We start from the raw sequence: 15994 nt of genomic DNA, 5'->3' as shown, positions 1-15994 counted from the left end.
CTTAAGTAACAGTTTTTGTATTGACCTATACTTTCGTACCCATTCTGCATACTGTGAAATAAAGATTTCAATCAATTAATCAAGATAGATTAATGGTTATGTGCTGTATGTAGCCTACCACAAGGTGGTGGTATTGCCCTTTACTTATCTAATCAGAGATGGCTTTATGATGAGTGTACATTACAATACATAAAATATATCTGATGTTTGACAGTTCTATACTGTATATGTACTTAAATCACTTGATTTATTTTTATTATTCACAATCAATATATTGAAAATTTACAACTGAATTTCCACCCTACATAAAGCTATTCCATGCATTGTTCCATGCATTGTTCCATGCAATAACTAATAAAATGACAAAAAGTATGTTATTTTCATTGATAATATTTGATTAATACTTAGATTACCGGCGGTAATTCAAATTGAACTCGCTTCAGAATTCAGACCGACAGAGCCCCACACTGATAATACCAAGGACAGGTCAGTGACATCACAAAACAAACAACTGTGGGCACTACACCTTCCTATAACTAGTACTACACCCTCTCCACACTTTTTTAATGCGTCATTTTTGACGGGGCCCCCGACACAGCTTGATTGATCGATCGATCGATTGATAGATAGATAGATTAAATACGTTATTAACAGTTTGCATTAAAAGGGCACAGGAAAGTGCAGTTCAATACAAGTTCTATTATTATATTATATTATATTATATTGAGTTATATACTCTAAGGTCATACTACCATAGACTGTAAACTTTGTAAAGCATACGACGCGGGTGAACTAAATGTGTGGATCCATTCCGAGCCAGGCTCTGGGTTCGGCTTTCGGGTGACGTCACTGAAGAATCCTTGGTATTCCGGCGAGTCGAGACAGGAAGTGGCGGTTGATGCAACTCCACACCTTTCCGGTGAAGCAGCGCTGCGAGTGCGACCGTTGAAAGGAGAAAAGACGGAAAAGCTGGGTGGAATTACCGAGAGAGAAGACGGGGGCAGATTGGAGGTAACTGTAAATAATATCTCTCTGGACATAGCCTCGAGACAAACGTTTTGTAATTAACCAACACATTGATCTGCAAACGATTAGTTAACGGCTAAGTTAGCCTGGCTAGCCCCATTTTTTGCTTATTGGGAGGCAACAAGCTAGCTAACGCTAGCTTTTGCTACCTATCATTGAAGCTATCGTTAGCATTAGCCGACTTGATATGTCTGACACTCCTCCCAAATCTCTCTTTTCAGGGGGACAAGGAGTGTGGTTTCGCGAGTGAATAAATGTGTTGCTGAGTCACCAAAGATCGTTTTGGAGCGCAGCACCCCCCCACTCCCTCCAGAACGATTAAGTTACACGGCTTGATGGAATAGCCACAGAAAAATCTCCTTTCTCCCCCGGTGGTGCTGAACAGAACAAGGGCTGCCAGTCAGCAGGAATCCACCACAAGGACCGCAGGCTTTTTCCGGGCCTTGATGTGAACGGTCTCCAGACACGCCGCCTTCCCCCTGCAGACTGTATCACCCAAACTTTGTCATCTGCTGCAGTTATAACGTGAACTGTGCAACACAATGGACGTTCTGCAACATCTGTCACGAAGTTCATAAATATATTGATTGTGCCATGTTCCATATAGGCGCTGTGGTGCTTTTGTGAACTTAAATGCCCCAAACTCCTGTAGCACAAGACTTGAGAGTATTATCGAGCTATACCAAATATTGACGTGTATTGTTGTTTTGGCTGACAGTCATGCCCTTGCAACTAAACTTGTAACATTTAAACGGTAACGTTCAAGTGAAGAAAATTATTAGTTTAGTGTCTGACACTTCTTTCTCTCATTAGAACAGAATATTTATGTACAGCGTTCAACATGGGGAAAATGCTCTCGAAAATATTTGGCAACAAGGAGATGAGAATATTGATGCTTGGACTTGATGCTGCTGGCAAGACAACAATTCTGTACAAACTGAAACTCGGACAGTCGGTCACTACTATTCCCACAGTTGGTTTCAACGTCGAGACTGTCACCTACAAAAATGTCAAGTTCAACGTCTGGGATGTAGGCGGCCAAGATAAGATCCGTCCTCTGTGGCGACACTACTACACCGGCACTCAAGGGTTAATTTTCGTTGTGGATTGCGCGGACAGAGATCGCATCGATGAGGCAAGGCAGGAACTTCACCGCATCATTAATGACCGAGAAATGAGGGATGCCATCATCTTGATTTTCGCCAATAAGCAAGACCTTCCAGATGCCATGAAGCCACATGAAATCCAAGAGAAACTCGGATTGACCCGCATCAGAGATAGGAATTGGTATGTTCAGCCTTCCTGTGCAACTACAGGCGATGGACTATATGAGGGGTTAACATGGCTAACCTCAAATTACAAATCTTAATGATTGAGTGATGACTGTTTTAGGTCAAAACTACAATAAAGTTGCAAGTAACGAATAACTTCTCAAATGATTATGGTAAAGAAAACGTTGATTATCTTCCATTTATTTTTAATACTATGTTTACCCCATGACTAATTTAACTGGGTTTCCTTCCTGGCTTAAAGTTTGCTTGTACTCTGTAGCAGGCCTAACCTATATCGCATTCATTATTTTGGGGCTTGCTTGATGGATATTAAAATTAATTGGTCTAAATGTTAAAGCCACAGATCACCACCTTTGCCTATTCTTTATCCTATTTTATATATTTTTTTCTAACAAAGCTGGAGTTTTTATCTTTTCACCTTGAACTAAAGCTCCCTCTCCCCATAGATTGTTGGGGTTGCTCTTAAAACATGGGCCTGTTCTTTTTTCTTTTTCCATGGAGAGATCTGTAATGACAAGTAGCCAACTTTGAGGGACTAGAAAACATGTTTTAATACAATACTGTGATGCAAAGTATTTCTTCTTGACGGTATTATCACACATGCAAGAAACGAGGACAGTTTGCACCATTGCATTGTCAACATTCTGCCTGGACATAAGAGCGGAAATGACTGACGAATGTTTTGTTACCCACCCCTGGAAAACCCTTAGCGGAGGTGATTCCCCTTATGTGGGCTACATAGTTAATTGACCATTTTTGTGTCATGTCTTGATAACCTAATTGTACTGAATATTCAACAAATAGGCCTCCAGTAACTTTAATATGCTTGTCAGGATTATTAGTTATGGGTAACATCGATAGTCATGTAGTCAAGTTGACTCAGTCTTTCCAAAGGAATGTCATTCAGCTCGGGAGCTCTCTCAACCTGCTACCACAATTGATACGTCTCAGCATTGGGGCACTATATGATGGCATATTATCTGTAGCATGAGTACAGAAGTACAGTAACCCTACATCAGAGTCCATCTGTCACAGTCAGAAGGAGCCACTTACCAGTGAGATGTTGAAGACACCCTGTGGTGCATCTCCATACTATTTTGACTGGGGAACCATGTACAGAACAATGTCATTGTAATGTCTTATTAAAAAAAAGTGATTTAAAATCTGTTTTATTTATTCTAATACGAACCTTTTAACATTGACAGACATTTTATATAGCCTACAACACAAAAGAACTGTTCAAATTTGGCCAAAAGGACAATTCTGGGAAGTGTTGCATAGAATGATTACGAATCAAAGTAGAGGTTGTCCTAGTTCTTTGTTAGTCACATGCTTTATAGTTATGTTTTGCTGACATTTGATAAAGGGTTTATGTAGGCGCTCGAAAGGAGTTTCTGGTCTCGCTGGCACTGCTGCCTTGCCAGTGAATGGGGAAAATTGTCCAAAACAGGAAGTGCAACTGCTGGACTTTTTGGAACAACAGAGCCACATGATTTCTCGGGCAGGGGGCTGCTACACCAATTCTGAGATATACAGCTGTTAACAAATGTTGTATGCTCTTGGGTGTGTTTAGTTGATGCTGAGTTGTCAGCTGTTACTTCCTGTCAATGTTTTTGTTTGCAACTGGCAGCAAAATCACCCCCAATTTGCTTTTTTTTTTTTCTCATGAAGGATTATGCTGATGGTGTCTATACAAACTGGCTATCAACAGAGCTGCTATTGAGAAGTTAAAGTAAATTATGTATTGTAAATGATTAACAGGTTTAATGCAAACCGTAAATTATGTAATATATTCCATGAAATGTAATGTGTACAATGAGTATGAGTAATTAAGTTCTTTAAGAGCCGTTCTAATGTCCTAAAACTATATTCAGGTGAAAGGCAGGGGTCGATCAACATTCAAAAAAATAGTAGCCCTACTTAAGCTGAGGTTACCAATCCCTAGTTGTATTGATCCCTAGTTTAAAATACTGTAGAATAGATTAAACCTTTTGTGAGGAACACAGCAGAATCTAAGCTAAAAAGTAGAACGTATAATAAATAAGTGTAATAAATAAGCACCCTACATTCCAAATCCCTTTATTGTTGCTGAGAAGTAACTAAATGACAATTTTTTTTCCAAAAGAGAATCAAGGTCACTACTGCAGATACAAGCAGCAAAAAATGCTGTGCAATATAATGATACAAACCAAGATAAGAAGCCTCGTGAAGAGTGCAGCAGTAAACATTAGCCTAACAAAAGAGGAATGTATACGTATATAAATGTGCAAATAAGGTATTACCAAACGTATGTGCAGATACTGTACCATGTAAATATACTATAGCCTAGCAGCAATAGCAACATATGGATTTATAAAGGATCAAAATAAGTAATTTTAAATATTCTTGATAATGATACTTTTTCAAATTGACCCTGAACACTACAATTACCTTGTAAATGTATTTGACACACACCACAGTGGATAAAATGCTTTAGTTCTCATTAAAGCTGAATAAGAACAGTAAAGGAGTGTTCGCAGTCCTGACAAAGTCAGGATTGATGGTGATGGATGTGGGCAGACACTGGTGTTTTGGGAAACAGAAGATTAGTTTTATTCTGCAGCTTTCTGAGAATATTTCCTTTCAGACTGTACTTAAGGACACTGTGTCCTTTGTAACATTTTACACATTCACACAAACTGGCACAATGTAAACTATTCAAAATGGCACAGAGATTGTGCTTGATTGCTTTCAGATGCATGAGAAGAATTGAATTTATGTTGTGCATAGAAGATATGGGTTATCCAAAGACAAACCATTATCAGTGAGTATGTGTCCACATCTACAGACATTTAGCTTCATGATCACGGTGTCATGCACTTTGTGGAAAAGCTGGTGCTTAGCAAGCTGCTGCAGAGGCCCCAGGATGTTTGCTTTAGCACTACAGAGGTTTCCGTCAGACAGGTCAGGTGACATAATAGACACATAAGATGTATGACACACACACATCCCACATGATACACTGATTTAAAATCTTGACTGAAGAGGAATTGCCTACATGCTGATCTCTTTACCAATCCAAACACACACACACAACGTTTATTTCTCTCATTTGCACTAGTAAATGAACTTGGGCCAGGGTACGTGAACACATGCTTTCTGCAAGTTGGTCAAGAGCCACCATTAGACATTGATGGCAGTTTAATTGGGCTGTAATGGCCACTGTGGTTTCCCCCTCTTCATTACAACCACATGATCTTCACAGCATTTATGGCTGACACCAGTGACCCCTGGGTGCGTATAGAGACTGTAAGCTTGTTTTATGACCTTTTTTCTGTAAAGTCAGACCTCCTGCCCCTTCTGTCCACGGACCCCCCCCCCCCCCCTGGGTTTAGTTGGAATTCCTGAACATTCCTTAGAGGTCACCAATGGGCATGATGATATAGAGAGGTGGATATTTCCTTTGTATAAATCCCCAGCACTAGATGTTTCATGTGACATGTCTATAATTGATCATTAATCTCGTTTAAACAGTGTTAGACAGTCTGATATTTGTCAGCTATTGCGAAATTGGGGCCAAGTGTCACTGCATTTGCTGCAGATCAGTGCTAATATTTCTATGGCATATTTACAGGTTGCTGGTGGTACTCAATCACATGCACGTCACCAATGAAACCGGCAGTATCAAAAGCAGAAGTCCAGTTCCTCTATTATGCGTAAGGCAAAGTGCATGTATGTGCACATGTCTCCGAGCCCACACCCTTCCACTGGTGTGCCTCTAGATTATGTATGATGATGTTTGTTGGGGCAGGTACTATGGCAACGGCCTAATGGGAGCTCAGCCAGTGGCGTGATGGTTTTGGTATCACTGAGGTCGCTTGCTCTGTCGCAAGAGTTTCCAGTTGTGGATTTCCTCTATTCTACATGGAAAGAGGAAGAAAATGAAGGACTGTACATATTTGTCAGCATATGCAACTGTGATCTAAATATCTCTTTCCCTTTACTTTGGTGACCTCTTTGTACTCCTTAAATTCCTTTAGCCAATGTTTAACAGGAGCGGAATGTCCATGATGAGTGGTATAACAGCTGGACTCATGACATGTCTCCAAGCTTAGCCTTAAGCCTATAACCAAGCCTTATGTGGTCAGTTTTTTTTAGTGCTGAGGTTTTTGGTTCTTACTAGAACTGTCTTAACTATCACCTGCCTCAAACCTTTAAATGTAACGGTTTGGTTAAACTGTGTGCAGCTGTGGATATAGTCCAATGATGTGCCAAGCTTGGTCTACAGTTTAAAAGCCACACCCATGGGGATAATCAGTGTGGTTTGTGCTACATGTGCACACAAACACACATACAAGCACGCTATTATTAAGGTTGATTATTTTCATACACATTTCCACAAAGCTCCATTCAGTGACTGCTTCATCAAGGACAGTAAAAAAACAACCATTAGGCCTACTCTCTTTGGTGAGGATAAAGTCTCTCTAGTAATTCTTACTCTCAGCCAGGAACCTTAATTGAATGGTATACAGTTAATAATGAACACACACAGAGCTCAGTTAAAAGTAGGTTCAGGAAGTGGTTGAAAGTTAATTTTAGGTTTCCTGCTGAGGAAGTCTTAAGACTTGTATCTGTGGCACATCCAAGTTCTCAGTTGCCTTGTATAATTGGGCAGACTTACACAAATACAGTCCATTCTACCGTAGCCTATATATTGGCTTTACTGACTGTAGAGTTTCCATTTAGTTCAGGTTTAGGTATTTAGTGTAATAAAAAATTGGTCTGATTTCAAAAGTTGGTCAGATTTGCAGTGATATGGGTGTGACCAACTGAAGGAGATATAGGTGCATTCTGGGCATCAATCCAAGTTACATTCCATTCATATCTGCAGCCCAAGGTTACTCTCTAAACCAAGGAAAGTTTCATTGAATATATAAAACATGTATTGGAAATGTAGTTGAAATATCCAAACTATCCAAAAGCAGACTAAAGATTACACCCGTGTGAAGTGAGGGGCGCTCTTATCATCGTACATCATCATGGCGTAAAATGGACACTATATGTCTATTTGATCTGACACTATGATGTAAAATTCTCCATTCATTGTCAATGGGAATTTAATGTTTGTGTAGGTACACTAAAAGCTGGATACAAAATTGCCCATTATTCACACAGGGTTATTGGAGAATTATTTAAAATGACTGTGCATTGGCCTGTCTACAGTCATGTTTTCTTCCCATTCAATGGGCAGTTATGTAGCAATCAATTCAATGGAAACCTGGGTCTTCTATTTCATTAAGTGAAAGTCTGTTCATTAGCTGAAAGTTTGTCCTCATGTGGTTCCTTTTGGGACTTGCAGCATATCTACCACAGCTGTGTGTGTCGTGTGTGTGTGTGTGTGTGTGTGTGTGTGTGTGTGTGTGTGTGTGTGTCTTGTGTGTGTGTGTGTGTGTGTGTGTGTGTGTGTGTGTGTGTGTGTGTGTGTGTGTGTGTGTGTGTGTGTGTGTGTGTGTGTGTGCGTGCGTGCGCGAGTGCGTGTGGTGTTTGACCAGCTGTAGAAGACAGGGAGCCATGGTGGATCATTGCTAATCACAGTCATGGTTTGAGACATATTTGCAGTTTGAGTTCAGACACTGTACACGATAATGCTACGGCTCATACTTTGGTCTTTAATTAAAAGAAAAACAAAAAGAATCTGCTGTAGTTAAAGGTTTTGAAATACATCTGTAGAACAGAACTCTTCAGACTTTTCCACAACCCAGTGTGTTGATGTAAATTAATATAAAATGGTGCTTCAGTGTAACTGCCAGAGGCGCAGGTTCCAGTTCATAGAAATGTTAACCATGTATACCATCCTACTTATGTAGTTGACCAGGGTCCCCCAGTGCTCTATACATTTTTCTCTACACCAAATCTCTTTTCAGAAAAGAACTGATCTGCAACCTCACAACGCATAACATTGTGGCATGTTTTGACTTTTGAGCTTGTACGGTAGATCTGATCAGCTATTTTGGGCCAAATGATTGCCCAAAAATAGGGACGCTGTCACGCTAGGGTTTGTGTGGTTAACACAATCTGTACAGCGTGTGGATTCCTGAACTTATTTCATGAAGTTTACACCCCCGGAGGAGGTCAGGTGGACGTTTATTTGCTTTGCTTTATATTTGTGCATGGTTTAATCAGGACTTAGTTTAGAACTCCCAACTCTATTCACAATGCCCAAACCTATTCAAAAATAATAACCACATATCGACCTTCCTATCAGCACTGAACAATATATATTTAATGTCAAGATAATATAGAATAGGCAGGTGCGATGCATGACGTGTGCCTAATTTATGCTACATTGTATGACAAAGTATAAGTCAGACTAGTGTTCACCCTTGTTCATATTCTTCCAGTTATGCAACCATTTTCACAGATTGACATTTATCAGTGACAGGATGATGGATACCCAGCAAGGCCAACTCAAAGAGAGAGGCTTCCTTCAGGCAGAGTAAAGCTTCCGACTGCACTGTCTGTCACACTCCATGACTGACTACATCTGTGCATTATCTGACAAGCTCCCTATAATTACAGTGTTTTCAGTGCCAGTGCCAGTGCACCCACATCAGACAACTACCAGGCCTGGAGGAATATCAGATGCATACAGTCAGGCACTGGCTGCTCACAAACAACCCAGGCCTGGGGCTATTGAGAGGTGATGACTCAGGGAAACGACACACACACACACACACACACACACACACACACACACACACACACACACACACACACACACACACACACACACACACACACACACACACACACACACACACACACACACACACACACACACACACACACACACACACACACACACACACACACACACACACACACACACACACACACACACACACACACACACACACACACACAGTACATAGGCTACATCCCATCACTTTCCCCAGTTAGTTTTGCCACCACTCACTGTAATAATGATAAATCCAACATTATTGTGCCGACAGGGACAGAGCTATCACACGCATTCAGCAATGCATCCCCTGTGGCTCTTTAAGTAGTAGATCTAATAATATGATGTTATGATTGAGTCACTAACTGATGTAGCTGTCTATCTGTCCACTACATGCTTATGATTGTGGCTGACACAGTAGACTAGAGGAAGCTGCACTAGACCAGGAATTCCAGTGTTCAGCAGTGCATTAAAATGGCACCGAAAGATGGTAAGAGCGCACAAATAATCTCACATATAGTAGCCTAGTAGGCCTATACTGGATTCATGTCCTCCTCTCAACCGAAACACAGCTGTCTTAACAGCACCCCCTCCCATTTCACTGCAGGGTGGCAGGGGGTCGGAGTCAGCTTCGTGATTCTATAAACTAGTTGTCCTGTCGGGCTTTGCTCCACTGGCACTGCTGTACCACCTCTGCTCTCAGTGCCATTGAAGAAAATAATCAGCTTTTGTTGTTGGGCCTCATTATTCAAGATGGGGAAGCGACAAGCGAGTGCAGAATAACGGCACTTTAATCACATGCTCTCTTTACAATAGAACGTCTGATCCATTTTACTTTTCTTCCAGTTTTTCTTTTGTGAGGTGAGATTTGATCAGTTTCACAGTGTCATGCAAAGAGTGCAGGGGTGGCAATTGCGGAAAATTGTGACTCAGAAGAGTCACATCTTCAAGCCTAATTTAAGGACTTAAGGACTATGACGAAGCAGAAAAGGACATAACCAGCTTTGTGCGTCTGTGTGTACTACATTTGTGATGATTTGATTGGCTGAGCACGGAATGTGATGATGTATGATGATCGAGTGCCCCTCCCTCACTTCACACAAGTGTGATTTTTATAATCAGCCCAGTTTGATTTCTATTCTTGAGCCACGTCTAATAGTTGGTGTGAAAATGAGTCTTCTTTTCTGAAACACTGTCTCCTGGCATCATGATGATGATGACACAAAGACTCCTTTGTGACACTTGGCTTTGATTCAGCAGGGTAGACAGACACAGTTACAGCCTGGATGTAACTGTGGATGACGGGCTCTCTCCTCTACTCATCTGTTTCAGGTGGTGCTGCACTGCATCATCATCATCATACTATAATTCTAACAATGTCTGTCTGTCTGTCTTTCTGTCAGAAACACCACCTTATCTCCTCATTGCACCAATCACTCCCACTTTTCACACAGGCATTGACCATATGAATATGGAGGTCTTAACGAAGCCCTTTTTTCGATTTGACACATTAATTATTAATAATTAATAATAATAATTAATAATAATTAAAAACGCACCGGGCGGTATCCCCTACGGCCACAAGGGGGGGCAAATATCTCACAACGGGTAAGGGCTAGTGTTTTAAATTTAGAGGAAATTTTGAACAGCACTTTGAATACGGAATTCATGCCAAGTTCAGTTGAGACGAATAACCATAGAAGTCCATAATTCTGACCCCTCCCCGAAAAGGCCATCTGCCCTGACCCCTACCTGCTTTATGGGTTGATATAGAAGGGTGCTGCAAACCTGGGTTGAAGGCCTGTGGCCTGTTGAAGTTTGCGGATCCTCATTATCATCAAGAACGATCATCAAACAGTGTGCCTAACAGTTAAAACAAAAAATGCATTTTCAGCTTGCTACTTGTAATTGGAATTTGGATAACAGTATTGTTACCACTCAGGTAAGCAAGTTGTTTTCTGATAACAGCACCATCTGTTGGTAGAAAATTGCCCCATTATGTCTTGGCACACAAAGCATGTTCTCCATGTTCAGTTATGAATATTTTACTATAATAACTAGACAAATGTAATATGTAGATGGCAAGACATTACAGAGCTCTGCACTGTGGCTGTCCTCATTTGTGTTAGACATATTGTATTCCCCTGTAGAACTAGCCTAATTAGCCTACCATAAGAAGACTGTAAGTACACCATTTCAATTAGGTTTTAGCATTTATTTATAGAGGATAAAACACAGGAGAGCACAGAAATTAGGTTTGTATCCCCCCCCCCCCCCCCCCCCCCCACAGAGCCATGGGTGAGGAAGATGAATTGTTGATGTTGTACTGGAGCTACAGTCCAGTGTCTGCCAGTGACCACTACTCCAACACCGACCCCCCACCCCTCTGGGGGACAGGGACTCAATACCAGTGCTGTGTCAGATTAATCAGGCTAAACATATCCTGGCCAGGGCCAAAGGAGAATTGAATAGGAAACACTACTAGTTTGATTCCAGCAGTTCAGTTGCACTAGGCAGAAGAGACCTGCTCAATTTTCTCAAAATGATCTGTTGCAGTTAATTATAGCTTTTAAAACAAATGACAATTAATCTCACAGTAATTACATGCCTGTACATTCCTCCCTCCCTTTTCCTGTTGTGATGGGGCTTCCAGGTCATATCATGAACCAGGGGATTTCAGACACTAAATGTACTGGTATGTACTATGTACACATAATTGACTGTATATAAACACATACACACAAACAGATCCACATCGCTCTCTTCTTCTCACCAACACACAAGCTTTGTCTGTGCTGTGCTGGTTGGAAAGTTTGACCTGATGAAAAGCCTTGGCTCGAAACATCATTAAATTACATTGGAGCAAATTAGTGTGCCGGTTTATTCTCTTAATCTCTTTCTCTAAGCATGTTCTTGCCCATGGTGAAATGCTTATAATTTAGATGCATGCTGTCTGAGAACATTGGGACTATACTATGTTGTCCTGCTAGCAGGGTGTTTTGTCGAGGAAGGACACCAACACACAGACATAAAGGGTGTTCAATTGACAATAGCATTGAAAAATAAAGAAATAATCAAAAACCTAAAAAAATCGAGTTAGGTGGTTTCTTCCTGACAACAATAAGCCGGTTTCAACCAAGCAGGTTAGCTCAGACCCATTCTACCACACTAGCCTGTGAAAACCCAGTCATTATTACACAATCAATCAAATTAGATTGCAGTTGCTCTCTTCTATAGTGATTTATTTTGTGTTTAATGGGACCCGAAGTCTTAATCCTTCAACTTCCTACCACAGTTTTGCATGAATATTTTAATCTGGAGTGGACTCCCCATTTATGCAAGTGCATTGGAGGCTGCCCTATACAGTCCCACTGTGTAAACAGAGAGCAGCATAAAAGACTGTGAGGGGGCCCTGCATGCCTGTGGGAGTATGGGGCGTGCTCCATGGTTTATGCTTGAAAAAGGGCCATAATCTTCCAACTAATCTGGGGCTTTTAGTGGAATTCCCCTCCCATGGAGTGCAAAACCATTTAGGAGAACTGGCATGTGCTAAATTAGTTATAGAAAAAACTATTAATTAAAACAACTGGGATTTTGGCCAAACTTTAACTTTGCTTGTTCTGTTCTTAAATATTAAGCTATTCTTGCTGTAGTAATCAGTGCCCTCCCATTTAATATTGAAATTTCACAAACTTAGACAGGCTTTTATAGGCAGATTAATTACATACACAATGTTTTAAAAGACCCATTGCAGCAGCATTATCATAAAACAAACAGATAGCTTTAACAATAATGTTCAACAATAATGTTCACACTTTTCTTTTTTTGGAGTTTGTACAACTACCGCCCTCTAGTGATCCAGAAGGAAAATTGCCTCTGCTCATCAAAAAGATGAGCAGATCTGCGTGTGAATAGCTTTGCCACTGCCAGATAGTGGGTGGGTGAGGCCAGAAACAGGAGATGATATGCCATCAGTCATTAATAAAGTCTAATTTATACTTTGTTGGGCGACAGTGTCGCTCTCCAAAAAAATTGTTTGGTGAGCGATCACTGTCACATGACAAAGTATAAATTAAGCTTTAGGACAGTACACATGACCAGATCAGTTAGTTTAATGTTCATTGTTCCCTGCAGTTCATTGGTGTGTAAGCACTCGTCTTTCACACATGCTAATGTGAAAGCCAAGCTCCAACTGCATTGCCCCAGGACACCACTGGTGTTCATGGTCTCCCCAAGACACCAGTGTTCACGGTCTCTCCCAGCCAGGACACCAGTGTTTTTACGGTCTCTCTCGTTTGTCCTCGTTTACAAATCAGTCCGTGCTAATAAAAGATGATAGAGATAAATATTGCATGTATACACATGTCAGGCATAATTTCCCAGAATCTACATTTTACATGTGATTTTTCCTAAATGAATGCCCTACTTGATCATACTAGTGTCACACAAATAAAAGGTAGATCGACAAGCTTGTAGATCTGCTATACTTTTGCTGCTTTTAAATTTGAATCCTGAAAAGTAACAGTTTTGGACATTTGGACGTTTCCACCCGACAGACGATATACATAAGGATATGATCATGACCAACAATGTGCAACACTTATAACCAAATATAGAACAGATTTTTAACAAAAAAATACATTTATTTGGATCATGGGCCACAATAGTTACATTTGATATTCTGTAATACAAAATCACACATACATACACACACACACACACACACACACCAAGGTGGAAGGACATAGTGTATGGAAGTAGCATATTTTGAAAACAAAATTTTAAACTAGCAGCTGTATGTGAAATTAATCAAGATCAGCAACTAAATCACCTATTTATTGGCTAAAATCAATAGGTTATTTACAAATAAGCTGTCAGAGATGAGAAATGACTGTCTCCACTCCACTATCTACTACTGCTAGTTTATTTGCTACTTCCACACAGAAGTCAGTTTGTATCCATTTTAAGTGGTTTAAGAGGTGCACTCGTCACTCGAGATGGGTGGATGCTCGTCTCTGGCAGGATGTTTATAAATGATTTATACATTTTAGGCATTAAATATGTCATGTAGTTCAATATTGAATAATTTCACACATACAACAGGTTGAGGTTATCTCAACTTTGACACCACGGTTTTGCAGACTCTGCGTCCTGTTGCCATGTGACAAGCATTCTCAGAACACTCCAGTGTCATACTGCTGGTGTGAATTCAGCATTACAATCCTCTCCATTACCCTTGTTCTTACAAGCTACAAACTCAAACTTTGCGCTGGATGTGAAGAATACGAATGTCAGCACTGTTAAAATCAGGGTCTTGCTTGTCCAAAGGAACCTCCTCACATGTGAAGTCCTGTTGAAGCAACTGAAAACATAACAAGTACAGTTGGTCATTGAGAAAGAGCATTGATATTTCATAATGCATGACAGTTCAGCTTCTTACAATTAGTTTACCATTAGTTATTAACGGAAGACAGTGCAGTGCTCACCTGAAAGAAACGCCTTTCCACTTTCGGGTTAACGCCTACAGTCCGTTGCTCATAGCAACAAATGATGCAGGTATCTGCTCCAGCTAGGTGTTTCAATGTTTCAACCAGCGGTACAACAGACTATTGGGAAATAAGTGATTAGCCATTATACAGTAATTATTGTAATTACTTCTTTCAGCCTGATACCCAAATACAATACCTGTTCATAGTAGATGCAGTCTGCCATTAGAACATAATGTGGATGTGTAAGGAATTCAGACATCTCTTCACCCCTTTAAAAACATACAAATTAAGAGTTAGGTTAACCACTTAAAACTTAGTTAGTTGGCCCGAATCCCCCTGGTGTCTATACTAGGCCGGAGTAGGCCCCATCCTTTTTTCCTTATTCTTATTCTGTAGCATTCCGGGCACCTAGGCAGCTCTCACTCCCTATCTCTCTCTCCCCATTTACTGTCACTGTCAGTCTACTGTACACTAGTATAAATAAAGGCAGACCCCCCCCCCAAACTACCATAAAGATGCCAGCGCATCAATATTATTTGCCAGCGCAAATAATATGGATCCACCGATCCATATTATGATGAATGGGCCGCTGGTCCCAACCACTATTTAAACACTGTCCAGAAATGTATTTTAGTGTTAACCACAACTAATATAACAGGAGAAAGTATTAAGTAAGTTACAAACCATTTCAGTACCTTGGCAGTTATGGAACCACTGCTGATAAGTGCTTTGTTTTCTTGGATATTCACTTTCAGAAGGCTCTGCAACTCCTCCAGGTCTGTCACAGTAACTTGAGCTCTGAGTGGTAACAATTTAGGCATTTAGCAGATGCTCTTTAGAGCAACTTGAGTACATCAAATGCTACAGACAGTGTAGTGCCTCAGTAATACATAAACCAATAATCTAGAATTAGTCTAAAGAGTATAATACATAATTAAATGTGCCAGGGAACTAATTAACTTGCCATCCGTTTAAATAACAAGCTATCTAGATTACATTTAAAAAAGTGCCAAAGTACCTTTGCATAAGACTGCTTGTATGACTCACATTGCTTTTTCGACCAGAATTACTTGCTGGCAAGTTACGTGGCTGCATCATTTAGAAAACTCATCATCGTGCTTACAGGAGGCTACAGCTAATGTTTGCGTACATACATACAGGACAGTGCCATAAAAAACTGACTGCAGAGATTCTCACCCCAGTGCTGCTGCCATCAGACCAACAACTCCTGTTCCAGCTCCCAACTCCACAACGTCTTTGTCAGCCCATGCGTTTACGCCTGAGGCAGGATCATAAAACGCTTTCGTTTCCAAGTATTTTGCGAGGACGATTGCGGCATCCCAGACCACACAGCCGACGTCTCCTTTGTAGCACTGATTCACCTTGAAAATACATCCGTCGTTTTTCTCAATTTCTCTTACAAAATAGTCGCTGCCCTCCTCTGTATCCGCCGCCATATTGACAGTACT

General features: G+C 40.6%; 2 protein-coding genes across 2 annotated transcripts; one reads left to right on the top strand and one right to left on the bottom strand.

Moving 5' to 3' along the window:
• The first annotated feature begins 899 nt into the window (after positions 1 to 899).
• arf6b (ADP-ribosylation factor 6b) lies at positions 900 to 3498 on the top strand. Its single transcript, XM_083792363.1, has 2 exons — positions 900 to 1011; positions 1248 to 3498. The coding sequence occupies exon 2, from the start codon at positions 1868 to 1870 to the stop codon at positions 2393 to 2395; it is 528 nt and encodes a 175-aa protein (XP_083648489.1). The 5' UTR covers positions 900 to 1011; positions 1248 to 1867; the 3' UTR covers positions 2396 to 3498.
• A 10244-nt stretch (positions 3499 to 13742) lies between these two features.
• vcpkmt (valosin containing protein lysine (K) methyltransferase) lies at positions 13743 to 15994 on the bottom strand. Its single transcript, XM_083791932.1, has 5 exons — positions 15723 to 15994; positions 15210 to 15323; positions 14722 to 14794; positions 14523 to 14642; positions 13743 to 14398 (listed from the first exon to the last, which is right to left on the bottom strand). The coding sequence occupies exons 1-5, from the start codon at positions 15980 to 15982 to the stop codon at positions 14294 to 14296; spliced, it is 672 nt and encodes a 223-aa protein (XP_083648058.1). The 5' UTR covers positions 15983 to 15994; the 3' UTR covers positions 13743 to 14293.

This window comes from Protomyctophum parallelum (assembly GCF_964188405.1).
Source record: "Protomyctophum parallelum genome assembly, chromosome: 20".
Classification (NCBI taxonomy): Eukaryota; Metazoa; Chordata; class Actinopteri; order Myctophiformes; family Myctophidae; genus Protomyctophum; species Protomyctophum parallelum.
This window is presented reverse-complemented; position numbering and strand designations above follow the sequence as displayed.